Genomic DNA, 27,718 nt, shown 5'->3' with positions numbered 1-27,718 from the left:
TTACTGAAAGCTACTAAGTTCACAGACGCCATTATTTTGGCTGGATGTATAAATTACTCGACCTTTTTTTCGCAGTTAACAATTTTCTTACAAAATTGAATAGTACAACAAAAACATGTCCTGTACATGAGTATTAAAATATTTGAATTACAAAAATTATGTACTGTACATACATAAAAGACTGTGTTATTTCGAGTTAAAAACAATCCTTCATTGAATCGGATTTAGATTCCGCAAGTACGGGTCTGTTGACTAAACATTAATCCATACAAAAATGTTTTGAATCTCACTCCTTATACATTCTTTGCATTATTGAGGTTGTAGGAAACTGATCCTACCTATCAGTCCGGTTCCCAGTAAAGTGCAAGGATAAACCACTATCCTTCCATTCTCCAACCGAATTTTGTCCCAGTGGGTTCAATTATACATTTGCAGGATACGTACTCCTGTCGTCATCGATATCCACCTCCTCATCGCTGTCCTCTGACACTTCCGATTCATTTTGCTGAGAAGCCGGGGAGATCGAGCATTGCGAGCCGTTCAAAAACACCGCTTTATTCAGATCCGGACTCAGGCAGCTCTCTCGACGCTTCTCGCACTGGCTTTCGATGGACTGATCAGAATTCTCCGATTCTTCTCTTTTGGCCCCTTGAGGATTTTCCTGTTTTTATTTTTAAAAGAAAATTCTATTCTTACCTTAAGCGTATGAAGAGTAACATAGTCGAGACAACTTCTGTACTGAAAGTTCATGATTTATAGCCGTTTTACAACATTTAAAATAGTCTAGACGATTCATTACCATTATGTAAATAATGCATTTGGCCACTGCCTTTTGTTAGAGATGCGCTAGATTTCTACTTAATTTATATAAATGTTAAAAATTGAGCGCAAAATTGCAAGAGCAGTTCAACTGATATGTTGAAGCGTGAGCGTAAAGCTTCTGGACTGTTTATATCTTTGTGATTAATATCCAAATAGGATTGCTTTAAATTGTTACAATCCCGCCCATTTTCTGATGCACATTTTGATTGCCAGACACTAAAAATGTTCTGATCCAACTGAGGTTATCAATCAATTCGCTGACATGTTCCTGGTATATAATAGTCAGGTTGCATTGTGAGTTTGCGGCCCCTAGTACTACAGGGATGAGCAGGAAACCTTGCAATGATTTTGATTAAAAGTCGTCGACTTGAAACATTAAATCTGTTTCCCTCTTCACTGATACTGCGAGCATAGCTGAGTATTTCCAACATTTTCTGTATTTATCTCAATATGCAATCTTTGCCACACCGAAACTTAAGAGGCTGGTAACATCAACCAAATCGATGGTTTCTTCTCAGAAGGGCTGTGTAGAAAAATCAACACAAATAATCCTGCCAAATGGGCTAAGGCAACAAATAACATATGTGCCAGAATGAGTTCCTCTCCCTCAGGCACGGAATCACTTGCCTGGCCCTCCGCACTGCCTAATAGTCCTGTGGAGTTAGGAGGATTAAAAAGGAAAAATTCTTGTTGGTCAACTCGAAGAGCAATCCTTGCATAAGTAACAGTTACTTATATAATTGCAAGGTGTCTTAGCAAAGCAATAGTGCAATTTCAGCCTTGCTTCCATGTTCCTACATCACTGTCACATTTATGCAGTCCGCCATTAGGGAGCCTCCAATGTGAATTCAATGGGGCTTTGTTTTAAATGAATTCTCTCCTCTTTGGCTGGGATGGAATGCCATTGAATGATGAAAGGTTATATTATAATTGTCAGCTTATCTACAGTTGATGTTGGAGCTGGTCGAATGGCCTAGTACTGTTCCTATGAATATTTGAGGAGAGCATGAGTTTGAATCTCATCAGGCTTCGTGGCTGCTGGCCTCATGCAAAGACAAGTCTGGCAGCCTAACACACAGCCTTAATCCAGGGCTCTTGTGGTGCACTGTCCCAGTGACAAGCGCACATGTTCCAGTGACGTGTCTCTGCACATTTTGATTAAAAATATCTATCTAGAGTTGATCACTTGGAAATAATTTTAAAATATTTTCTCGTACTTACAGAACAATTTCAGATTTTTAGCAGATACCACATAAGGTTATTGTCAACACATTTACAGAAACGGAATCTCCATGCGGTGCTAAAATTAATTCAACTACAAATGGACTGGGTAAAATGCATTTGTACTATATCAGGAATGCCATTGTAGTGTATACTTACCCTAGCGTAGGGAATAGCTGTCAGCAGAGTAAGGGCCTTTAAGAACCTGGTTTTGATACTTAAGTTAACTTTGACTAATTTGTTTCTCCATAGAATCCCAACAGTGCAGAAGCAGGCCATTCGGCCCATCGAATCCACACCGACCCTCCAAAGAGCATCCCAGACCCACCTGTACTCTATCCCTGTAACGCCACGCCTGCGTTATGTCTAATCCACCTCGCCTGGACATTGTGGGACTGTGGGAAGAAACCCACGCAGACACAGTCGCCAGAGGCTGGAATCGATCTCGGGACCCCAGTGCTAACAGCTGAGCCACCGTGCCGTTCTCAATTAAGAGTGAACAGTCCAGGTTATGCCACTTAAATTATTCGGCTGTTAAATTATAGGTTTGTCGTCTTGAGGCTACTGAAGTTAATGTTTTCAAATAATATTAAAAGTACATTTTTAATTGGAGTTACGAGTAGAATAAGGTTTAAATGGCAAAATATTGAATTGTCAGTGAAGACGGGGCAAAGATTTCTTTTGACTTGGTTTTCATGATTTGAATCAACTATCTGGAGCTCCCCTCTGAACCGGACCCCGCAGCCTGTTGAAAACTGACCGATAAACGAGGACAGTGAGTCCTTCCTGACGTGTTGCGAAAAGGTACATGTTTGACAGACCGGGTCAAAGTTCCCAGTTGCGGTGCAAACGTTGTAGCCTGTTTCTATCAGGTTCTGCTCGAACCGGCTACGTTTGAAGGTGGAAATTGAAGCGGCCGCGTCTATTACTGTAATGCGTGTAAGTTAATGTATGGTGTGCTCGTTCAACACAGGAACAATGAATGTTCTTTGAATTGCCAGGATACTTTGCCGACATTTAGGCTGGTTCGCAAGAATTAATTGGGCAAACAACATATGGGATTGCTAGAGAATTAATAGACTGTTAACGCGGAGAACGCGAAACAGCCAAAATAATTGATATCGGAACTACATTAGAAGCTTTTAACATTTGTGCAGCTTCAGTGCTTCATCCTGAATTCCAATAAGACTATTTGTCTTTTCAATCAAGGTAAAGAGGTTAAACAGCCTTCCAAATGACTTCCGCACACAAAATATAATAGGCTGCGACATTAAAGATAAGTTCATTGGAACATTCATTGCCATGACAACGAAAACCTTTTCTCCCCCACACAGAATAGGAAGGCGCAGCATCTCCCCGTTACCTGTTTCAGCCGCCGCCATTTAGCTCTGCGATTCTGAAACCAAGTTTTTACCTGCAGAAAAACAAAATCAAAACACCGCGCGCTTTAGTGAAGGAAGTAGTTTTCTCACGATCTCCTGTAAGTGTAACTCAGCGTGACTGCTGCTTTCAGGGATATACGTTGGAATTGATATATAGTGTTCTTGCATTTTAAAAAAACAAATTATAATAAGCTTATAATATAATAGAATTAGCAAAACCTCCAGAATGAGGAAAATGAAGTGATTATTAAACATGTGGCACAACTAAAATTATCGAAAAAATGCAGTGGGGTCATATTTTGAAAACAGTTGCAAGTACTTCATAAATGGAAAGATCTGAAGAGATAATATTCCACATTATAGTGGGAGGCGGGGAGTCTAGTTAGTTTTGGTTGTGCGTGAAATTAGCAATTACTTTTATTAAAAATATTTAAATGATTGAACATTTGCGTTATTAAAATGCAGACACGCTGTCTGTGTAAGTTGCCAACAATCAAATATTTTCGGTCAGGACACTTTTCAATCGCTTCACTTTCAGTTGTTCATGTACCTGTCTCTCGCTCAATTGCAACATCTTGGCGAGTCTTTTTCGTTCAGGAGGCGAGAGATATTTCTGGGTCTCAAATTTCTTTTCCAGTTCAATGGTCTGATCGTTTGAGAATCGAACTTGCCCCCCTTTCCGTTTGTGCGGCGGCCTTTGAATAAAATGGCTCCATATCAACGGTTTACCTGCAAGAGAAAATAATCAACCGAAACAATAAGAATGATAATACATGTATTTGGTCATGACGCCAAGTGCTAATTTGATCAATCACAGTTTTAACAAGACATACTGAATTCCAGCAAGACTATTTGGACTATATGAATATTGATTTTTATATTCGTTTAATGTTGAAATATAGACGTAAGCAGAAGGCGAAAATACAGAATTATTTATCCTTTATTAAAATAAAACAACCAACATATAACATGCTAAATATGACTATAAATTGATTTTTATTTGTCTCTTATAACCTATTAAACTTGTTGTTATTCATGTTGACCCTTGGACAGTCAATTTAAACGTTCTAAAAGCAAGTTAAGACAAGGGCACTTAAAAAGTCTGGGCTCTCTTTCTTTCTCACAATAAAACACTGATTTCATACGAGACCTGAAGGTTTGTGTGAAACCTACCAACTCAGGACTATGGCAACATTTCCGTCAATGTGTTTCCTGTTGGTCTATCTTGCAAAAGGCCTGTTATTTCCTTCTGCTCGTTGACAAAAATGAGTCAAGGAAGCCGAGCTCGGCTGTTTTATGGTTTCTATATAACAGTTCATTATAGGACAAGTAATCTTTAAAAAGTGCTGAAGGTTTTTAAACTACGTGTGGAGACCAGCTGGTTTACTGTACACTCCCAACTCTGTCTAGTTGAATATAAACCAGAAAACAGTGTAATTTTATTTACATTCCAGTTAAAGTCAAATAAATTCATCATGTGATTTTTAATGCTTATCAAATTACTTTGTATTTATTCTGATGCGTACTGCTTTATTCCCAGAAAACGCCCATTTGCTGGCGACAAAACGAAATTCTCATCCGCGTCGCCGAGTTTGCTAAATTAGCGCCTTCAAAAATGGACTTTTAGCGAGAATCAAAACGCGATTAAATGCTCCTAATTTCCGCGTAATTGTTCTTTTCCGAGAGTTTCGCTTGCGTCAGTCCCCGCTTCAATTGCTACAAAGCAGCCACAAAAAAAATAGGAAGCAACTGGCTATTTTAGCTGCCATCAAGTCACATCCCACACAGAGGAAATGAACAATATCAGAAAAACGTATCCCGGCTATCAGAACCCGAGTGTTTCCTGTATATGTCTGTATTGAGGATGTCGATAAAATAATCAGCAGTGTGCACGACTCCCGGGGAAGAGTCTGCTTCTGACTGAGAGGAAAACATTTAACAGTTCTGTAACCAGATTTACTCCTATCGAGAGCTCAAGACTTCCTGTATGAACGAAAAAAGGTCAGCCACACAGAACTCAAGCTGTTGAATGAGCCCAAGGTGCGATTTGGATATAATGAACGGATTTACAAAAGTTAAGCTCGTTACGTTCACAAGCGAATGCTTTTTTTTCAAACGGGCTTTTACAAAAACATAATTTGGCAACAATCTTAAAAATAAATGCAACGTCCTACGGCTGAATATTAGGTTCGGTTTTAAGTAAAACACGCTGACAATCCCTTTCTCCCAGGGGACAATGCCTGGTAGAAGTAATGTGTAAAAAATAAATACGAATGCAGTTCTTTCATTTTCATTTTCAGCTCCCTAAAGCAACCTTCAGATATGATCCGCTTTATTAGTTTCTTTCAATGGGAGAGATTTCACTCTGTATTCGCATTGCTGTATATTCACTGCATGGCATCAGAAAGTAGGACCAGTTCGTTTCGATAACTGTACTCGAAAGTATCATTCCACAAGCTCTGGTCTTGAATCGCCAAATGGCCCCAGTCACGGAAACGGATTTTAACTTTACATTTAAATCAGCGATCGAAAACCGCTGTTCGAATTGTCCCCACTTTTCTTAATCCTTCAGCACAGCTAAAGGAACACAACACGCTCTAGGAGAAAGATCGAATACCTCCATCAAAACTCCCTACCCAGTGCGAAATTCCCCCCAATTCCTGGAGCAAAACAAAAACAGAACCGACTCCCAAGAAGACTTAACATCGCAGGAGAACATTCGCTGGCAACTAGAAGAAATCAGAAACGGGTTCTTACCCAGAGTGTCCTGTCGGAGGAATGCATGCGTGTAGTCGTTAACAGTCCTGGCAAAAGGGTACAGGGGTCCGCTGAAGGCATTGCTACCGTACGGTGTCAACGCTGGGTGGTGGAAGGCGGGATGGATTGGAGTTGGCTCGTAGATGGGAGTCCGGTACGGGGAAGCGATGCTGGTGAAGGAGGAATTGGGGGACGGCAGAGCCGGCCCGGGGGCCACGCTGGTCGGGTGAGGAGCCCCGTTGCGTCCCAGGATGTCGTCGATGTAGAATGGGGTCGGGTGCACCGCCTGCATCGGTGTTGGCGCGTACAGAGGCAGGTTCGCACTCATCGCCGAGGAGCTGGGGTGCTGCTGGTATTGCATGACGGCGCCGATCCAGTGCCCTGTGTGTCCGTGAGGTGCAGAGCTGTGAGTCCGGCTCAGGATAGGCTCCCTGTGCAGCTCACAGCTCCAGGAGCTGGCGCGATATTCGTGCAGGGATTCTTTCAGAGGCGGCTCAAGGCTCCCCCCCCCCCCCCCCACTCCGGCCCGCCGGAGCTTTCTATCGGCCTGGGCGGGGCGACAGCGCCTGTTTCAATTTCCCCTCCCCGGGCCGCTTGCTGATTGGCTGCCTGTCCGGGGCTCGTGCCCGGACCTGTCGGCCCGCCCCCTTCGTCCCAATGCGCAGACGCCGTGAGGGACCCACCTTCAGGTGACAGGGAGATGAAAATGCAGGTAAACAGAAGAGCGAAGTATGCAGACAATCAGAAGATATACACAGACACCCAGGCTACTGCCAGCTTGGGTGACAGAGACCGCTTATTTACTAACAATGTTCCCTTATGTCAACTACACATGAGCGATCTGTACAATGCAGTACCTTCCACTTGGCAACTGTTTCACCTCAAAAACAAAAAGGTCACCTTTAGTGAAAACTAAACAGTGAGTTCATCCAGTTCATAGTGGTTTGGCAGAATCCTGACATCCATTGTCCCTGTAGATGGCGGCAGGCTGTAATTTTCAGCCAGCATTTGTAACACACAAAAAAACCTTGTGCCTGCATCATCAGCATTAATAGGAGTACCTCTTGGAATATCGTTTCCATTCCGAATACTTTAGCAAATCCGGTCAAGAAATTCTTGCAACAGTGGATTGGAAAGTAGACGTACAGCATCCCCAGCTAAAGGAAAAGGTTGTCAAACATTTTTTGTAAGACTTTTAAGTATTTCATTCCCAACAATCTTAACGTTAATTGTATCTTGTGTTCTTCGTAAACAGAGACCGTCTCATCTCTAACTGAGCAACTAATTGGTGTCAAAGCCAATCGGCGGTGTTGGTTGCTGACAGTGAAGGCTTTGCAATGACTGTTATCAATTCTCGTTGGCCTGCTGATGATAAACGACCTTGGAGCTCACAGTGACCGCTAACTTCAGGGAGTGAGACCTCACAAACCAATCAACATTTTCAGTGTTCTCACTTCTCCATTAGAGAGTTAGTAATACTTCAAGGAAAATGCATATTACAAGGAATGGTTGTGAAATAGCGATATTTTAAAATGCATAGCAAAGTCGCTCTTCACACTTCTGAATTCCAATACACAATTGTTTGGTTATTTCCAGTAAACACGTCTACACGAGGAGAATTGCCATTTTGAAAATTTCGGCATTCTGCTCAATTATTGCTCAAGAAACACGTTCAAAATACACAAGGCGAGTTCGAGCATATTTCCGTGATTCTTAAACATATCAGAAAAAGAGCGACTTCAGACTTCAAGCATAAAATGGTCAAATTATCATTATAGTCAGTGAATTCACTTTTTTTCTTATTTACTTATTCACATAATAATCCTTAAAACACGAGTAAGGTAATTCCAGTCTAAGAAGCAGAAATTCATAATTTAAAATATTGCACATTAATCACCTGACAAAATCGTGATGTGTTTGTTTCCATCGTTTGTCATTTATTACAAAATGTTTCGGCCCAGTTACGGCAATAAGTAAATTAAAAGGCGCAAGTTAAGTAATTGGACTTTATTTCAAAAAGTACAACCACGGCCTAAACAGGACCCGCTTCTTCATTATCCTGCCACAAGTTCGGGATTAGAAGCATTCTGACACATTACTTCACCTTCGCAGCATGATGGCTTTATTCAAACTGTGAACGCAAAATGCAACACGCTTCAATGTATATTGTGTAAGGACACTTATTCCGTTTGCACGACTCAGATCTGTTTTCTCAAGAGCTCGTTGGCTGAGTTTACAGCGTGGATTGATATTGAAAACTGGGGCGGGAGGGAATCAAATAGAAGCAAATAAGATCGAAAAATGATGCAGCTGGGTGGCATCATTTGGTGGGTGGCAGTGCCTATGCTTTCTTTTAAAAAGATGACGAACATAATCTCGAAAATCAACATGATGGTCAGAATAAGCCATCCGATAGTGGAACCGTTGAATTGCCCAATACTCAGACCCACTTGTAACTTGAAGATTATAAATCCTAAACTAATCTAGGTTAACACTGAAACGGTTATTCTGACCCACTTTAAATCGATTAAGTTACAACATTGGAACTTCTTTAACCTGGCCATTGTCTTTTAGTTTGATGTAGTTAATATTAATTGTCCAATCTGGTGATTATCACCGATTACTGTAGGTCTCAGTGAGTAGAGTGTTCTGTAGTGATTATATCAGACAATGCATTGATAAATACAATCAAATCATTTAATTCGTCAAATGACCCAAATAATATATCAGACGACAATTGCTTTTGAACTAATTGTTGGTCTTGTGATGACGGGTGTGTTTTTTTGTTGGAGGTGAATCATAACGATTGCAAATATTAACAGATTGAAAACAGAACCGAATTAGCCGAACTGCTCAGTTGTATCCTTCCAGTGACCAACAGCAAGAACTTTTCAGAACCGACGCTAGTGGCTCGTTTTCTGACCGATCAAATGATTTATTTCAAACATAATTTCCGTCCGATATAGCAATAAACTACGTTACGATTAGAGATCATACCACAAAAACAAAATGCTAGTGCATTTAAAGAATAGTTTTCTTTCATGAGCAAGCCGAAACGGAGACCTGGAGGTAAGTTATTGCTGCAGCAAGATATGTACACCCATTGATTTTTCCATGAGGTGAACTTGTAAATACTGTACATAAACTGTGTTCAATCGATTTCAACTCAGTAACTCGAGAAGGAAAACAAAACAGAAAGAATTCATTATGAAAAGTTGAAGATATTAACAAATTTTGGTTAACTCCAGAGTAACAGCATTGTTCTGATTGGCAAATGAAAAATCTGTTGTAATCCTTTCAGCCTTACCCTCACATAATGATATATGGTCCCCTTCTGAAATGTAAATTCTGAGAGTTGCAAACATCTTTGGAGAAATGCTATATGCAGGAGGAATTGATGATCCATCTGTCCTGATTGGAACTGTTCATTAGCTTTGGAAATGGTGGCATGCTGCAAGTGGCCTCAGTGTACCAAGACCCGTGGTCGAATTTCTGTTGTAGAGACCCGAATGAGTTAGGACATTCAACAGGGCATTACCGCTTAATATAATCACAAACTGGTGAATAATTGTTGGTGGTCAGTAATGCTGGAAAGCGGATATCGAATTCTGCCAGTATAATAAATAAGTGACGTTCTTACACAATTGGCAACAATGTTTTAATATTGTAGAGGGGGCTCTCACCTTAAGGCTACATTTTGAGTTTATTTTACACTGCATTGGACTTTGTAAACAGCCGGTCTTTTACAAATCTTTTCAACATCGGTCATTTTCAGTCATTTGATGTTTATAAAATATGGATAAATTTATATTGCTTCGAATGACAAGTTTGGATATGAAGAATGACTTTGAAGAGAGCCTCTTTAAACCCCTATAAGACACTCACTGTTCAATGACTCTGCTTGTTGGCGCCGTAATGGGCACCTGCCCGTAGAACAGCTCTTGACAGATAAAATAAATTATGTTGTAGTCTTTCCAAATCAAAGAGCTGAGAATATTCGCACTGAAGATTCTAGTGGGTCAAACGATGGTTGGTCAGGACGGCGCCACTGGTAAAACACGCCGGTGTTTAAACGAGGGTTGCATCAGCCTCTTAAAGATAACTGTAATCTATTCTGAATGGAAGAGTGCTAGGGGCCATATAACATGTGAAGCGTTGTAAAATGCAGAGAGGCCACTGTTGTGCATTGTCAACACTTGATCAGGCTTCAGTCCCGCCAAGAAAATGCTTAGAGCAGTAACTTTATCGAGTATTTTTCCCCCATTGAGAGAGGCTTCTGCACGTAAATATATTTGTCTTGAAAGATGTCACACATAGACTGAAGCCTGATCAAGCTGTTATTACGGAGGTCACCATAGGTGCACTTCGTGGGAAGGGGGATGTGTACAAGATTGAGTCTGCATATATTCCAAGCTGTTGATACAAACAGGTATAGTTCCCATTGAAAATCGTAGGCCCAGCAAATGATACACAATAAGCCGCTGACGGATCCAAGTGAAATTAGGTTGGATCTGCCTGGGTTCGCTCAGCCCTGCGGATCGTGACAACAAATTCAATGGATATCAGAGACAAGCCAACGGTTCCTTTCCTCAAAACACACCTTTACATCGAATATCATTCTCTATCAAAAAACAATTAGATAGATTAATCGTCCCAATTGGATTGCCACTATGATTAATTATTATTAGACATTGCAAAATAAAATTAAGGATTGTCATTATAGAATGTTGTGTGGTTAGTTTCCCATGTGCTAAATAAGAAAATTACTATTCTTTAGTAAATGTATTGAGGAGCAATGCATTTTATTAATTTAAGTTATTTAGATATGCATCGAGAGCGAAGATTTATTTACGTGCATTTCGGAGTCTGAATACTAACTCGAGACATTACAATCTCAAGCAGTGACATTTTCACAGATTGATGTCATAAATTATTATAACAATTTGATTGGTTTTACTGGAATGTATAGGTACTCATTCAACTCACCCAGACAATATCCATTTAAAAATCCGTTTGCTGTTTAAATATTCCCAATCTACGAACTTGCATCTGACAAAATGTTCTTGTTACCTGAGATCACTTCTTAATTAATTGAATTTAGTAATAACGTTTAAACGGTTTTGGATTGCAGAGAAAAATCAATACATCGCACACATTTTTCAACAACCATGTAACTGGCGGTGTCTTCTGTCAACTCACCTACAGCAGCAAACGTTGGAACATAAGAGATTTTTATTCACAGCTCGATATCACACCGATCGCACATATAGGAAGGGCTTAGCTCTACTCATTTTATCGATGGCTGATTAATTCAAATAACAGTCGTTCAATCCCCACCCAATAAAAGAATCCTTCTAGAATAATTATCCTCGTTTTACACTCACTGTGAGTCCTTAAGCAAGATTTTTCAAAACACGCAACTAAAATCAAATCAACTAAATTCAAATCAATTGAATATTCCGAAGTGGCGTAGTTTTAAATGCTAAATGCGCTTTAAATGCTCTTTTAAAATTGTAATTACGCTTACTATATGATGGAATTAATTATACAATACCGCGAATTTAAATCAAAATCTTCAATTTTTTTTCTTATGCGCATTTTAAGAAATCAGGATATTTATCCAGTGACATAGTTCATTGCCAGATCTTAAAGGTAGCCTAGGTTCCTGATATGCCTTCCTTTCTCACCAGTTCGTCCACAGCAGTGTAATAGGTGATAATCAGTGCATTTAAGGGTCAGGACATTCTCCACTTGAAGAGTAGCGCAAGACTGTCAGGTACAGGGATGACATGATTAATTTGGAAAGATAATTCAAATAATCAATATTTACACGTAGTAGATCGATGCCTTAACCACGGATCGAGCAAGACAGGCAAGTCTCGCCGGCGGCCGGCATCATGTAAATATATGAATATATGGTGTTATTTACCTCTCAGCACTCGTCTCCAGATTATACTAGACAGGATAATTAGGGATGAAATACATTTTAGTTAAGAGCTGATGAGAATTCTAATGAGAAGTCATTGGCCTGTGTTTCTCTTCAGAATCATTTTTGCGGCCACCTGAGGGAGCAGCCAGGGTCTCAGATGAACATATATAAAAGGCAGGATGGTTTTTAACTTTTACTTTGCACTGTTTAAAACAATTGGTTTTTTTTCCTCATTAAGCTTATTTTGCTTCTATAACCATTGTTTTATACGATGTATATGACAGTAGCCTTGAGGAACTGGTTCACTTTGCCATTTTTTGGGTAGAGAATTGATTGCTGTTCTCTCTCACCTCTCTCCCAAACACATCTCTTTATGGTGTAGAACACAAGACAATAAATTAAGCCTAGTGGAAGACTGATATTAATATGCCCACCCACTGGCTATACTGGACAGAGCACCTGTAGGATCATTGATGGGATTTGATGGAATATACTGTCATGCATTGAGAACAAGTTAGTGGACAGAGAGCAGGAACAAATCATTTCCATGTTGGTAGACTGTGACTTGAGTTACAAGGATCAATGCTGTGTCCCATCTATCACTATCAATGATGCAAGGATTAAATATAACGTTTTAACATTTACAGAAGACACGGGACTAGGTGGAAATGAGAGTTTTGAGCAGGACAATGCTTCAAAAGGATTTGGAGAGGCCAAGTGATTGGGCAAAATATCGATGGACAGAGGATAATGATGAAAAATGTGACGTTATCCACTTTAGTAGGATAAACAGAAATATAGATTTTCTTTAAATTCTGAAATACTGAGAAGTGTGGAACTTCCACAGGACTAGGATGTCTTTTTTGATTAGTCATTGAAAGTTAACACACAGGTACAAGAAGCAATTAGGACAGCAAATTGTATGTTGGCCATTATTATAAGATAATTTGATAATGTTGGGACAAAGATACTTTACTGCAGTTAGAGTGTCTTGGTTAGACCACACTTGAATGTTTGTGCAGTTTTAGTCTCTCTTCTGTCGTGACCATAGGTCATTTAGCATTAGAAATATGGGTCATGTTATTTGAATATGCATCGAATACTGAGGACAAATTAACTACATTACTGAAAATCAGTAATCTGCTTTCCACTTGTGATCATGTTGATTTATGAAAAGGGTACGTCATCAGACATCAGACTAGCCAGTGATAGGGCAAATCCACAATCCATCCCAATATAGATGGAACATCTGGAAAAGCAGATTTACCAAAATACAGCATGACCTTTGACCACATCAATGTAATTGACATGTGGATGAATCTCACAAGAGCTTTTCTAATTCTGTCACAAAGCTACTTCTCAAGTTATCCATCTTGCCTATTGACCAATCTACATTCCATGCTTTGATGCAGAAAGCATAACACTGCTAAAAGAACAAGAATCACTTGATGAGCCTGTCGAGCTGACCACCTCAGTCTTTCAAAGCTACCTGTCGCATCAAGTGGGAAGAAATGGCAGCAGGGCATAGTTCACTTCTTCCAGTCTGACATGCTGGAGCCTGAATCACCACCTTGGCAGAGTCTTAAAAACTCACATGTACTAAATTGCCAATCAGACACCTATACCATTTATCAAGAATGCCAGTAGAAAAAAATAGAATGGATAATGTAAAATGCACTCAGAAAGCACTAGCAATTTACAGAACATGATGGTCCAGATCCCAGAGAGTTTAAAGAAGTGGAGAGAGCATTAAGGATATTGAAGTGTTGCAAAATAGTGGAATATGATAATGTTGCACCAGAACATTGGAAATGAATTGTTCTCTGTGTCTAGCTCAATTCTACAAAAGGGTCATCAGATCAAACTTAATCCCAAAAGGTGCAGCATAGACCTGCAAAACCTATATAAAAATCTCACATTGACAGAAATCTTTCAACTGAGTCCACTACTTTCTACATGTTTTAAGACCTTTGAGTGCCTTACCAGTGATGCACACCTCTGAAGGTATCCTTAATGTCAATCAAGCTGGTTTTTAGAAGGGCTGTACTGAATGCTGACAAAGGCCTTCTAAAGAGCGTGAAGACTGTCATAGTGCTATATCAGACCTTTCAACTGCCTGGGATACAGGATGGCACACTGACCTCTGCTTAGTGCTGTCCAGCATCCTTCCAATCCAATCTAGTACAGTTGTAGAAGCACTTCTTCAATTTAGTGTTTATTGGTCAAGGGAGAAGTGCACTGGGATCAATTGTCTACTGTAGGGATCAGCATCAGTTTCAGACTTGTTCAACATTGCACATAAATGACTTGCTAACACTCAGGTCCCGCAGTTAATCTATGTTGATGACATCTGCTGTGTCATCCAAGCTCCATTCATCTGTAGCCTTGACCAGATTCTTAATGTAAGCATTACATGGGCTTCATGTTGTCATCTGCTGTTGAAGCACAATCCCAGTTTAGCTGAGAGGGATGTTAGTGTTGTGAAGTTGAAGGTGTGTACTGTACTTTTAAGAGCGAGTGAATGCTGTTCTGAACTGAGAGCTGACAAGCACCTGTAATGACTAGCTAACAGTCTCAGTGTACTAGAATTTTGAAGATATGTAACATTTGGCTGTGAAATAGATGCTTAAGTTGATTGCTGTTTTGACAACGATTCAAATTTAAACATTAAATTATGCCCCAGGATACTAAAACCCAATCAATTTTGAATTTATTGTTCTGCCAATATCAAACCAATGGGACAATACGATGTTGGAAGGATAAAAGAGGCAGGCAGTTTGAAAGCTAGATCAAAAATAACTGCCATCAAGAGAGACTGCCATTCAAGATACTTTACCAAAGGTACATTTTTCATATGAAACATCTTTGCAGGAAAAGAATGACAACCCAGGGAGATCTTCAGCTGAAAGAAGGACGACACCAGAGACCACAGTTGCTATGCGGTTTTGAAATTAAGTTGGTCACTTTAATATGGGTTTTTATTGGAACAGCATATTGTTTATAAAGTTGGAGGCAGGTAACAAACCTTTCAGAGAAAGGTGGACTAAGAGTTGTGAGTAGTTGTTGTTTAAGTTCCACATTTAGAGTTAAGGAATAAATTGATATTATTTTTCCTTAAATAGTGGAACATTGGAGGTCTTAGTCATTCATACTTTAACAGATTATGAGGAGAGGTGAGCTTTTCTGGGTGTTTGGTTTTATTAGCTGAGCTGTTGTAACACTAGTGACAAATTTATTTTTCCGGGAACATCTAAAGACAATACATACATCATTACTAGACCATGGTCCCCCAAAGAAAACTGCCTGTTCAAACATAGATTACTCCCTTGCATTGGCTGACAAAACCTTATAGACTGATTGAAAGCATCCATACTACACCTCACTTATCATCTCCATGTTGAGGTGTTCAATCCACCTTCTATCTCAACTCCCCATCTGAACCAACCTTTGAGCAACTCCTACTTATTGGCACCAGTTTGATCAGAGAATGGGAAACAGCTGCTCCCAACAAATTTCTTGCGTCAAACTGCAACTGTGAAATCACATACTTTTGAATGGAGTTTGGCCCTTGCTAAATAGGTCCAGCACAAGCCATAATCCTGTAAAGTTGAACTGCATTGCTATGGCCCCAACAAACAAATTCTTTTATTCTTGTGTGGTATGTGGGCATCACTGGCAAGGCTGCATAGTTTATGTTCCAAGTCATTTCAGAGGGCAACTGAACTCAAATTTCACCTTTTGTTCTGGTGCGATTAAAACCTATGCCTGCAGACCATTACTCTGGTACTCTGGAATACCAGTCCAGTGACATTAGCACATCTCCTCCCCACCTTGTGGCAAAACAAATAATTGTGCACTTCATTGGTGCGTGTCCCCTCTACAGCTATGGTGGACTAAACAGCGACTGAAGCTCCTAATGTTTGGCTTCAGGTATTTCAGCTCATTAAATAAATTTGGCTCAGAAGGAGTTTGATTATTCCAAAAGTCGAGAGAAAGTTGGGAAGACTGTCTGCTCTTATGAGTTGCCTTTGTGACTTTCTTTTCCTATGGAAGGTGGGATGGAGTAGTGGAAGAGAAAAATGTAGCAATAATAACATGGTCCTATAAAACTTTATTAGTTGTATGTTTAACAACAAAACATGCAGTTCCAAAGGAATGCAATTTACACCGGTTGTATAAAATATAGTTTCCAAGTCAGCATGGCAGTTTATTTTGAAGTATATACAACCAAATACATTAGGATTAAGCCTATGAAAGGTTAGGCTATCCAGTATTAGAGATACATATTTTGACATTACAGAGCTAGAACAAGTTTTTAAGCAATTATTTAAGTGAGAGAAGTATGGAACATAATTTGAAAGAAGTGTTTCAAATAGATTCTATGTGGAGAGAAACAGTAATGATCAAGTAACAATACTTGGATCATTGGAGTTTTAAAGCAATGAAACAAAATTATAGACAGCAATGTACAATTGAAACAAAATTAAACCAGATGAAGATTAACTAAAATTACAAGTTATGACAAACAATGAAAGAACTAATTTTGTATTCTGAGTGGCAACTTTGATTTTGATGCTGAGAAGGTTAGATTCTCTTCCAAAGACTTTGATTTGTCGAAACTGACAGCAGATTTGTTTTCTTTGTCTCTTTTGTATCTTTTCTGATGCTAAAAAAAGTGGAAGGAGTACAAATTTAGAACATTAAGTAAACAGGTGAATAAATTAATTCTCAGAACTTAAAAACTAGCCTGAGACTTTTGGTGTAAAGATATTGAAAGTGGTCTATTTTATACATTTACACAGATACAAGCCTTGTGTTTTGAATCTGATGAAGTACAGTAGATTTAAATAATAAGCATTTTATGTAGCAATATTTGGCTCTCAGGTAATACACAAGTGAGATTATAGATTTGTAGGATCAGACACAAAAGATTTACTTCCGTCACTAAAGGAACATCCCATCTGCTCCTTTAACAATATTTGAACCTCTCAAATTGAGTCAATTTTGTACTAAGTTACATCATCTGAAGGCTTTCAGAGTCAAAGTACATCCACCTATGACTTGTACTTGTGATATTGAAATAAAATTGCAAACAAAAACTGTTTTAAAAAAAGCAAAATAAATCAATAACATTGTCCAGATGATTCATTTAAAATTGTATTCAGTTATTTTTATTTATTCATGGAATGTGGACAGATCTAGCTGGGTCAGCTTTTATTGGTGATGGCGAGCTGTCTTGTTGAATCACTGCAGTCCATTTGGTACACGCACACAATATAATGCAGCTAAGAATGGGAGTTTCAGGAATTTGACAAATGACACTGAAGGAATGACAATATATTTCCAGGGAATATGCAAGTGGTGGTGTTCCCATGCATCTGCTGTGCTCACCCTTCAATATGTAGGTGGTCATTGTTTTGGAATATGCTATCTAAAGAAGCTTCGTGAATTTCTGAATTGCATCTTGTAGATGGTTCACACTGCTGCGACTAAGGGTTGGTGGTGGAGAGAGTAAGCATTTGTTGATGTGGTACCATTCAAGTGGGCTGCTTTGTCCTGAATCGTTGTCACATTCCTGACTTGTGCTTTATAGACGCTGGACACGTTTTTTGGGAATCCTAATCTCTGACCTGGTCTTGTAGCCACTGTATTAAACAGCTAATCCAGTTCAGTTTTTTTTGTCAATGCGAAGTCCCAAGAGGTTAGGAGAGGATTTTAACAATCAAGAGGCAATGATTAGATTCTCACTTGGTGGAGATGGTCATTGTCTGGAACTTGTGCTACTTGCCATTTGTTAGGTCAAGCCTGGATATTGTCCAGGTCTTGCTGCATTTGGACACTGTCTGCCTCAATATCTGAAATGTCATGAGTAATGCTGAAAATTGTGCAATGAACAACACCACATTTGACCTGATGATTGAGGGAAGGGCATCAAAAGAACAGTTGAAGATAATTGAGTCTACATACTATCCTGAGAAACTTGTGGGGTTTTTTGGTGTAGTTTGAGGCCTGAGTTCAAGTTCCACCTGGCCAGCAGACTGGTGAGGATGAAGTCAAGTATATATTTCTCCTCTTCTTGGTTCCCTCATGGTTTGTCGCAGACCCACCCTGACATTGCTTTAGGACTCAAGCAGCTTGGTCAATAGTGGTGCTGCTGAAACAATCTTGGAGTTGGACATGGAAATCCCTCACCCAGGGTAGAATCTGTGCTCTTGCCACCATCAGTGCTTCCTCCACATAGTTCCGAACATGAAGGTGTGCTGATTTATCAGTCAGGGATGGAAGTGCACAGCATGCAATAAAATCAGCAGGTTGCAATACCCATAACCTGATGCTATGAAACTATGGCACCTGGAGTCAATTTTGAGAACTCCCTCCCAATGACATACATTGTGCCATCACTTTTGCTGGGCCCCTCAGTGGTACAGGACATACCCAGAGATGATGTTGTCGTCTGAGATATCCTGTGCAGAGTAAAATTCTGTGAGTATAACTGTTTCAGGTCATTGCTTCACTTAGAGACACAGTTATCCCAGATTTGGCATTAGACCCCAGTATTACTAAGGAGGAATTTGCAGGTCAACAAGGGTATTTATGCCATTGTAATTATTGGTGTCTAGCTTGGTGCCAGGTTGTCTGGCCTCTTAATTTCATTTGAGATTTTTAGCAGCCTGATACAACTGAGTAGCTTGCTGGGCCACATTTGAGTCATCCATATTGCTGTGGATCCGGAGAGTCACGTGACCAGATACTGACTAATTTTTCTTCTTTAAAAGATGGCCAGATGGTTATTTCTATAAAAACAGTGGTGTCTTGGCCATTATTTAAGCAACCAATTGATTTTTAAATTCAAATTCCACATCTGATATGGTGGGACTCAAATTCAGGTTTCCAGAAGATTATCTGTGTTTCTGTATGGTCACTTGAGAAATCCAATCAATCATGCAGTCACTTCCCCTTAATGTTCCATAACAGTATGTTATCTTCCAGTGGAGACTTAAAATGCATTTTTGGAGTGCATCGAGAAATGGTGAATACAATGTGCACTCACTTTGCTGACTTTACCCAAAGTATGTGCTTTCAGCTGACAAAATAAATCTTGTGTGGTAGTTAAAAACAAAATTTCCATGAAAGAAAATAGTTGCTTGCTACTCTTATTTTCACTCCATTTCACCATTCATCTGTTTTACACTCATGAAAGTGATGACAATTCAATGACAACTTTCATTTACCTTGAAAAATGGGGCACCACCACTATTTACGTAGAAATCCTCTTCAGTACTCAACTTCTCACTGGCAATGCTGTCATTCTGGATGCTTGCTTTATCATTTTCCACAGACTCCTGAATGTTAAACAGAATTTGGTTTTATAGTTACTCACAGATTAGAAAGAATAAATTTTCACTTGTAAGGCACTTACCACACACAAGAATTTTAGAATAATTAGAGAAAAAATTTAAAGATGACCCCCAATCCTTACAGGTAAATGCAATAATCAGTGCACATAGCAAGGTTTCCAACCAATGGAAATGGATGACCAGTTAGTCCACTCTGATAGCAATGGCTAATAGATGAACATTGTTCTAGACACAGTGCTATGGTGCCTAAAATGTCAACCAGACAGCACCCCAGTTTAAAAATGGCAATAAAATAAAAGAAATAGATTGCAACATTATAGTTTAATGATTTTTAACCATGCAATTTCCTCCCCACATAAAATATGGACATGTACTTAAATGTTTAAAAAGTCAAAGACAACAGCCATCTCCTTCAGATGAGAGACAATTTTCATTAACCCAGTTTTTCTCACGATGCATCAAGAGCTTGTGGACAAACTAAATGTGGCCATCAAACAGGATTGTCATATGCTTTTGAAGGCCAACAAAAGCCAAGCTGTGTTGAGGAATCCTGTCTCAACAGTACCGCACTCTGTAAAGGCCTGAGAAAAGGTTTTCACATCAATGATCTTTTACTTAAATACTGAAAATATCTATGTCACCAAGGGCTCTCAGATAGCGAGAGGTGTCACACAAGTGAGCGAAGGGGTGTAAATGAACTACAGGATAATGTAATCAGAATGAAATTCCCAAGTCCATCAGCCCAGTCTGGTATCCCACAGCTCTCAGATTACAATAGCTGGTCCACAGACTGTGTTTGGGAAGGATAATATACATGGACAAGACAGGCTGTCTTTGGTGCTGCAGCTAAATAACTGGTTTTATTCAACACTACTACTTTTCCTTCACATCGTTGTCTGTTCTGTCAGTAAGCATTTTTAAATACCTTCACAAGCAACAGAAAGAACAGATGATATGACGTGTAGAACAGATTAGATTTGCTATTGCAGTTAAGTATTTAGAGTCAGTTGTACAGTATGGAAACAGACCCTTTGGTCCACCTCAGCCATTCCAACCAGATATCCTAAAATGATCTGGTCCATTTGCCAGCATTTGGTCCATATCCCTCTAAACCCTTCCTATTCATATATCCATCCAGATGCCTTTTAAAATGCTGTAATTGTACGAACGTCCACCACTTCCTCTGGCAGTTCATTTCATACATGCACCACCCTCTGCCTGAGGAAGTTGCCCCTTAGGTCCCTTTTAAAATTTTTCCCTTCTCACCTTAAACCTATACCCCCTAGTTTTGTACATCTCAGCGTCAGTTTCTATTTAACTAAAGAGAAGGAAAACCTCAGCGACAGATGCCCGAATCATTTTAAGTTTAGAGAGAATCTGGCTCCTGTGACCAAGAGAAGTCACCATAAAAAACAGTTTCACTTTCTGACAAAAACCATCTTTGGTAATTTAATGAATTGATAACCAGCCATATAAACCAGTTGATTTTAAAAGATGTGCTTGTTCGGTCGTGTAATTCGTCTTTAGCTTACGAGATTAATTTCAGTCAATCCTCCTTAGTCGATTAAAAATTGCAGCATATGCGGAGATGGCAGCAGCAGGAAACAGGCTAGAGAACCAGGGAGGGCAAACTGCTGCTGTGACACCACCTTTGAAGCCTCTATTTCTATTCTGAAATTAGGCATAGCTTCAAGTACAGTCTGGGTCAACACTCTGGAGTCAAGGGATACATCTGATTAAGTGTCATGGTCTGCATGGCACTCTGTATCTCAACAAAGAGTTCGTACCTTCAGGTTAAAAAAAAAGGGGAAGGACAAGTTTGGCACAAGAAAAGCTTCAGCCAACTATAGTATCCAATTCAGCTGGATCTTAACTTCAGATTAAGCACTTGCTTTTGCACCACTACCACACATTAGAATAAAATTATTAGAATATATGTCTAAAGTCTAATGCACTGCTGACATGCAATGTTTGGAAAGTGTAGAGATAGTTTTAGATATTTTTCAGTTAACCCATTCAAAAGAGCTAAACCAATCAGACACACCTGCTCACAAACCGGTTCCTCTTGAATGGACAGGACAGCATTCAGAGAACTCTGAAGCTGCTGTTGCTCTGCTTTGTACTGAGCAACCAAGACATCCCGTGGCTCTGTTCTCAGAAAGGCTCGTGGGTAAATATATTCTCTGCGCTGAGGAGTGGTGCCTGAAAAATCAAAATAATTATCTTCAGGAAAAACCCAAAATTTCAGCTGAAATCTAGAATAAAATGCTTTACCTTCCATACAATTCTGACTAAAAACCAGCAGACAATATTCAGTACTTCCTCCAGTGACCAATAATCAGGCAAATGCATAGTCTCCACCTTTCCAGTACTAACTGCTGCATAGTCAGCAGGGTTGGGAACACAATTAATCAATCCATCCCTAATACCATGGAAATGTGTCAAAAACAGCATATTTGCTCTCAGTACAGGAGTACTCAAGTTACTTTCTAGTACCTTCCTGGTCTGTACTGCAGAGATGGAGGACAGCTTTTAAAATGCTAATGCTAGGAAAAGACAAAATCTTAAATATGATGTTAAAAAAATGAAATAGTTCTTGTTTTTTCCATGCAATTTCAATAGGGCTCAATTGAGAAAACAATCACCACCCAGTCAGTTCAGGACACTTTCCAGGGCTGGAGTGACATAATCGGAACAGTGCGTTATCTTTGAATGGCCAAAGAAACCATCATCGCTGATGATCTGAAGTAAAAGGTGCCAGAGAAATATTGTCAAATAGGAAATTCTCCTGATGCCCTAACCTCTATCAAAGCCACCAAACGGCCATTCATCTGTAATATTTGTTTAGGTGTGACTAAGCATATTGTAGAAATCAAAGCAATTCATTTCAAGATGGAGAGAAGGCAATATCAAATTCCAAGTCTTCAGTTTTAAATATCTATATGTCAATGGCTTATGAACTACTTGCTAAATCTAGCATGCAACTTTATAAAAATATGCAGTTCAGAAAAGTTGTGGCAATTTGTTACTGCTCCACACCAGCTTTTTAGTACAGTTGGAAGGCATATTTTATTCACATGGGGGAAGCAATTTAGCTGCTCGCCAGTGAAAGTTTACCCTCTAGTTTGCATAGGAATTTAGTTAGACTTATTTCTAAAATGAATTCTAACATTGAAGGTAGGATTACTAGTCAGTTAAAAAGCAGTTAATTCATTCATTGGTTAGGTTAAATATACACACTATTTGCAATGTACCATTGAACAACCTCAAATATATGCATTTCCATCATCCTGCCCGCTTCTTTATACAAAGTGGTTGATCATACCTGTTGGAATGTCCTGTTGGAGTTCATTCAAGTAGTTTAGGACATTGTTTAGTCCTGCCTCGGCTTTCTCAGTCAACTCTGTTATATGCTGCATCATCACACCTTTGTCACTATTAACCTGATCACGGATAGTGCAGAGTGCTGCTGCCTCAGTAACAGATTGTCCATTGAGCTGTCCTGTTAAGTCCCTGACTAGAGTGTCACAACTCTCAGTGGCAGTCTACCGAAAGGGAAACAAAGATATGGAAGGTAACTTATTCTGTCAACATTCAAGAGCAGTTTAATGTAGACATGGATTTAGAAAACTGTCAACTCTATTAATTAAACATGGTATCATATTAATCACAAGTACCCAGACTTAATATATTTAAGTTCTTAAGTTTTGCAATTTTTAAAAATTGGCTTTAAATAATTTTTCAAAAAAGTAATTCCCAAGTGTTGTCTGCACTGCATATTCATACATTTGACTCAGCCTTCCACAAAATTGAAAAGTTCGGAATGAACTCACTACAACACATACCATAAATGAAGCCCCAAGCGGCTTCATTTAAGAGAATAATATCGGAGTCAAAAGTCATTTGACTTCACCTGATCAGCACTGCAGACTCAATTTGCTCCCTAGCTATCAGTTCAGTTGGACAAAAATTCACACGATCATGGAGATTAGAATTTCTGATCTTTTCAAACTTCTCATTTTTTGCACACAATGATTTTTTCCATCTCAAGAGCCATTGTGTGCACTGAGGGAAGGAAAACAATAAAAAGGTACACAAAGTGTGAAAAGAATGTCAAAAGAGGAAAAGGAAGAATCCATGAATTAAGGGGTAGCAAAGGCAGCTGCCTTCCGGAATGGGCAAGGAAACAGACCGGAGAGAATGCTTCTGTCTCAGTCAAAACATTTCACCAATAAATGTGCAACCGAGAATACTGATGCACAGTTTCTCTAACAAGTGAGGGGAAAGGACAATCTTGATTATTAACAAGGTGAAGAAATGCTGGTTAAACCAATATCGATGTTTCTTGGGATGAGACTGTCACTAGCAAGGCAGTACTTATTGCCAGAATTGCCCTTGAATGGCATGGCTGGCAAGGCCACACTGGGTGCACGTGTTAGCAGTACAGTGGTAGTATAACTGGACTGTTCGAGGAGAAAGTGAGGTCTGCAGATGCTGGAGATCAAAGTTGAAACTTTATTACTGGAACAGCACAGCAGGTCAGGCAGCATCCAGGGAACAGGAGATTCGATGTTTCAGGCGCAGGCCCTTCTTCAGGAATGAGCAGAGAGTGACTCTCTGCTCATTCCTGAAGAAGGGCCTGTGCCCGAAACGTCGAATCTCCTGTTCCCTGGATGCTGCCTGACCTGCTGTGCTGTTCCAGCAATAAAGTTTCAACTAATATAACTGGACTAGCAATCTACAGGCCCAGACTAATTCTCTGGGGACATTGGCTCAAATCTCATCATAACTAGTGATGGAATTTAAATTCCAATAAATACATCTGGAGTATAAAGATAATCTCCTACCTACCATTAGTGTGGCTATTTGCAAAAATTGACAATTTGCTTCCATGATACTGACATTCAAAATTGGTCAAAGGTTGGTCAAAGGTTGAAATTGGTGCCATATTTCAACACCTTCCTCAGCACTAGAGTTGTGAATTCCTGTCATTATCAAATTGCAATCCCTGGAGCACCGGAGTTTTCTACATTGAGGATTACCAGCTTGCAACTATAATTAGAAGAATCAGCAGAGGGACCAGATGAGGCAGACCAAAAAGGCATCTCTGATTTTTCTAAGAGGCAGTAAGGCAGGGTACACCTTTGAAGAGAAAGTGAATGACTGCCTTTAAAAAATGCACGACCACAAAATTTGAGAATAAGAATCTGTTTCCAATTTTATAAAGTGTTAAATTAAACCCAAACGCACTGTTTTGAAAGTTCAAAATCTCACTACCCACGCCCCAGGTGTGAATAATAATCTACAGTGTGAATAATAATCTATAATAATGACTTCTTATTTCACAAGTATTCGGGACATTCCAGAGTCCTGATAAACATTTTTCGCATTGATTCCCATGATCCATTGTGGCTCAATGTTAAGTAACAACTGGTTTAAAGTGCTGAATTGTGTTTTCTAATTTCACAATGTAATCTCTTTTAGCTTCCAAGGCTCTTTATATATGGCGCTTCTACTGCCGCTTATTTTCATGTTCTACCATTGGTCACTGTACCTTCAGTTGCCTGGGCCTTGAAAACTCAAAACTCAATTCCCTGCCCTGCTCAACTCATTCTTTAAAACCTGCAACTCTAAGTATTTTGATCTTCTGCGCCAGCAGCTCCCTGTGTGACTGGGAGTCAAATTTTATCTCAATGTTTCAGTGAAACATCCCACGATGCTAAATAAAAGTAGCTCTTCACTTCTTCAGCTTAAAAAATATTGTGTGGATGATAGCCTTTTGAATAACTCGATGTTTGCTTAATTCAATTAACACACTAGATCCTGTTTGTTAAGACATGCAAAATGGTCACAATTATAAACACATACCTGTTCATGGTTCTCCAACATTCTCTTGTTGCCATTAAAGAAACACTGTTGATCCTGACTGAACAAGTCAACAGTGCCTACTGTTGATTCACACCATCGATTACTTTCCTGGCAAAGTGTCAGCATACCAGAACTGAGCTGTTGGCACTTCAGATTAGAGTGATCGGCAACCTTGAACCCCTCACTGGATGCTTCTCGGATTTCATTTGCCAAGCCGTTTAAAGAAGTAAAGAGTTTCCCTTGGTGAGAAGCTGCATCCTCCACAGCCTTTGCAGATTGTCTAAGGAAAAATAAAAATGATAGCCATACAAAACTGTTTTCTATCTTAAAAATAAACAGCAAAGCCCGAGTTTAAAAAAAAAGTATGACTTTTGGTGCAATGTAAAGTTATATTGCAGGCATCAAAACCTCAGTAAACATGCAAGAATCAAAAGGATAGTAATTTGTACATTTCAGCATATTTAATTGATAACCAAACAGCAAATCTGGTTACTTACAGCTGCACATCATTTTGAAGCAGAGTCAATGACTGATGCATATTTCCATTTTGTGTTAGAATATTATTATGGCTCTGCTGAATTTGCTGGGCTAATTGACCAAGCTGACTCTGTAGATTTGAGATGACTTTTGAAATACCCTATTTACAAAAAGAGTCAAATAATCCAATTAATATATATTGGAAAAAAAGCAGCAGCAAAATATTTTCAGAATCAATTAAGTTTCACAGAACCTCCATCTGCTCTTGCTGTGACTTTTGCACCACTTGATTGAGTTTTTCATTCTCATTTTGAATGTTGCCCAGGGCATTACAAGCGGTTTCTTGCATTTTACAAAGCATCTTGCTGTGCTGTCCGAAGAAGGTGTCAGTATCTGTTTTCATGGCTTCCAGCTGAAACAATTCAAAACATTCACATAATACTCAATGTGTGGCAAGCAAGTTAAACAGCAACATCAGAGCATAAGTTTTAATTAATTGCAAGACTACACTTCAGTATTGTTAGATTTTCTGATTAACAAAATGCGTTAAAACGTAAACAAAATGTTTCATACTTGCTCGTTTACTTCAAATAAAATTGCTTTCAACCTTATTCTGTCTCCTTAAATCAAGGGTTTTCTACTGCACAATTATCTGTTAGTCAAAGCTCAGTTAGATCTACTGAGTATTTGGCAAATTAATTCCAAAAATTATAAAGTTTAATATACCAGTTAGAGATCTTGGGACAGCATGCATTTGAAAACTTATGCAACTAGACAGAAAATGTTAGTAACCTTCTCAGCTATCCCAGAAAAGGTCTGAAAATTCAGTTTAAGACAATTGTTCAGTTCCACTACAGAGATGACAATGGGCTGTAAATTCTTCTTAAGCACTTTTTCCATTTCCATTTTATGTTCCTCCTGAAAACAAAAAGCAAAGACATGAAAAACTTTAACATAGAATTTTTCCCTGAACTCGAAGAGCAAATTTCACAGCACCTCTTAAGCTGCTTGCCCCACTTACATCCACAATGGGTTTTGAAATGACAGTTAACTGCTTGACAAATGAATCTAGAAGGCTCCTCTTCAGATGACCCACCTATACAGGCTGGTTAATCAAACATCAGACAACAATATGTACAATGCACAGGACTCCACTTGGATCTTTGGCAGGGTGTTTGCTCTTTGTTAACACAAATACATCTGGAAACAAACTTTCACGTCACAGGAGACCACCATTTCAGCCGATAATGCAAGATTCAATCTTGAGCTCTTGCTCCCATAGCCCATTTTATTGAAAATGTAGTAAGGGTTTCTGCTGAAATGAACAAAATGAGTGCTCATCCCTGCCAAAAATAAGGCAATATCAATAATTTAAAATGTATTCAGTGTTTGGGAATTATATGAACTTTCAGTTTATAGAAATTAATAGATGCCCACATTTACAATGCCGTTTGTCCAAAAGGTAATTTGCAATTCAGGAGAAAAGCAAATTGCAACTTTGTGCCCAACCTTAATGACAACGCACCTCACTAAACCAGGAAATCCCAGCCAGCTTGACCTGAGTCAAAAACTGCAAGTCTGGAAGCCAAGATTTAAAACCTGAGTAACATACAAATCTTCTCAAAACTTAGTATACAAGTCAGACATTGCAAATTCCATGCAACTATCAACAGGTCACATTAGTGAAAGAAAATCGCTGGTGCTACTTTATTAAATGTAATGTAGAGATCTACAGAAAGGGCACTGACAAAATGGTCACCCTCTGAGTTCACACGTAGAAAAGACTAATGCTCACAAGATTGTCTTGAACTGAACTGAACACTGGGAGAGGTAAACTGTCTAGAGCACGAGTTCCTGATCACAACCTAAATACCAAAACTAATCACAGGTGAATGGGATACTGT

The 27,718-nt window shown here is 39.2% G+C and overlaps 2 protein-coding genes across 3 annotated transcripts in view; both read right to left on the bottom strand.

The window, feature by feature from the left end:
• Positions 1 to 269: 269 nt before the first annotated feature.
• hhex (hematopoietically expressed homeobox) lies at positions 270 to 6,691 on the bottom strand. 2 transcript variants are annotated; one of them, XM_043712494.2, is made up of 4 exons: positions 6,183 to 6,688; positions 3,976 to 4,154; positions 3,407 to 3,457; positions 270 to 661 (listed from the first exon to the last, which is right to left on the bottom strand). In XM_043712494.2, exons 1-4 carry the CDS (start codon positions 6,541 to 6,543, stop codon positions 422 to 424), a joined length of 831 nt encoding a protein of 276 aa, XP_043568429.1. In that variant the 5' UTR covers positions 6,544 to 6,688; the 3' UTR covers positions 270 to 421. The 2 variants fall into 2 exon arrangements, with proteins under 2 accessions (XP_043568429.1, XP_087855127.1); XM_087999001.1 differs by lacking the exon at positions 3,407 to 3,457 and having other exon boundaries at positions 6,183 to 6,691.
• Positions 6,692 to 16,205: 9,514 nt separating this feature from the next.
• kif11 (kinesin family member 11) overlaps positions 16,206 to 27,718 on the bottom strand; it is a 41,945-nt gene continuing 30,432 nt past the window's right edge. The window contains exons 17-24 of the mRNA XM_043712495.2: positions 26,607 to 26,732; positions 26,068 to 26,226; positions 25,835 to 25,974; positions 25,338 to 25,617; positions 22,795 to 23,014; positions 21,514 to 21,671; positions 19,344 to 19,454; positions 16,206 to 16,777 (exon numbers count right to left, since the gene is read on the bottom strand). Of these exons, the coding sequence (XP_043568430.1) occupies positions 16,649 to 16,777; positions 19,344 to 19,454; positions 21,514 to 21,671; positions 22,795 to 23,014; positions 25,338 to 25,617; positions 25,835 to 25,974; positions 26,068 to 26,226; positions 26,607 to 26,732 (1,323 nt within the window). The 3' untranslated portion in view covers positions 16,206 to 16,648. The remainder of the gene's footprint in view (positions 16,778 to 19,343; positions 19,455 to 21,513; positions 21,672 to 22,794; positions 23,015 to 25,337; positions 25,618 to 25,834; positions 25,975 to 26,067; positions 26,227 to 26,606; positions 26,733 to 27,718) is intronic.

This window comes from Chiloscyllium plagiosum, unplaced genomic scaffold (genome assembly GCF_037043375.1).
Source record: "Chiloscyllium plagiosum isolate Xiang-an unplaced genomic scaffold, Cpla_swu_hap1 HiC_scaffold_22, whole genome shotgun sequence".
NCBI classification, from domain to species: domain Eukaryota; kingdom Metazoa; phylum Chordata; class Chondrichthyes; order Orectolobiformes; family Hemiscylliidae; genus Chiloscyllium; species Chiloscyllium plagiosum.
Note: the sequence above shows the minus strand (reverse complement) of the source record. Positions and strands in the feature narration are given on the sequence as shown.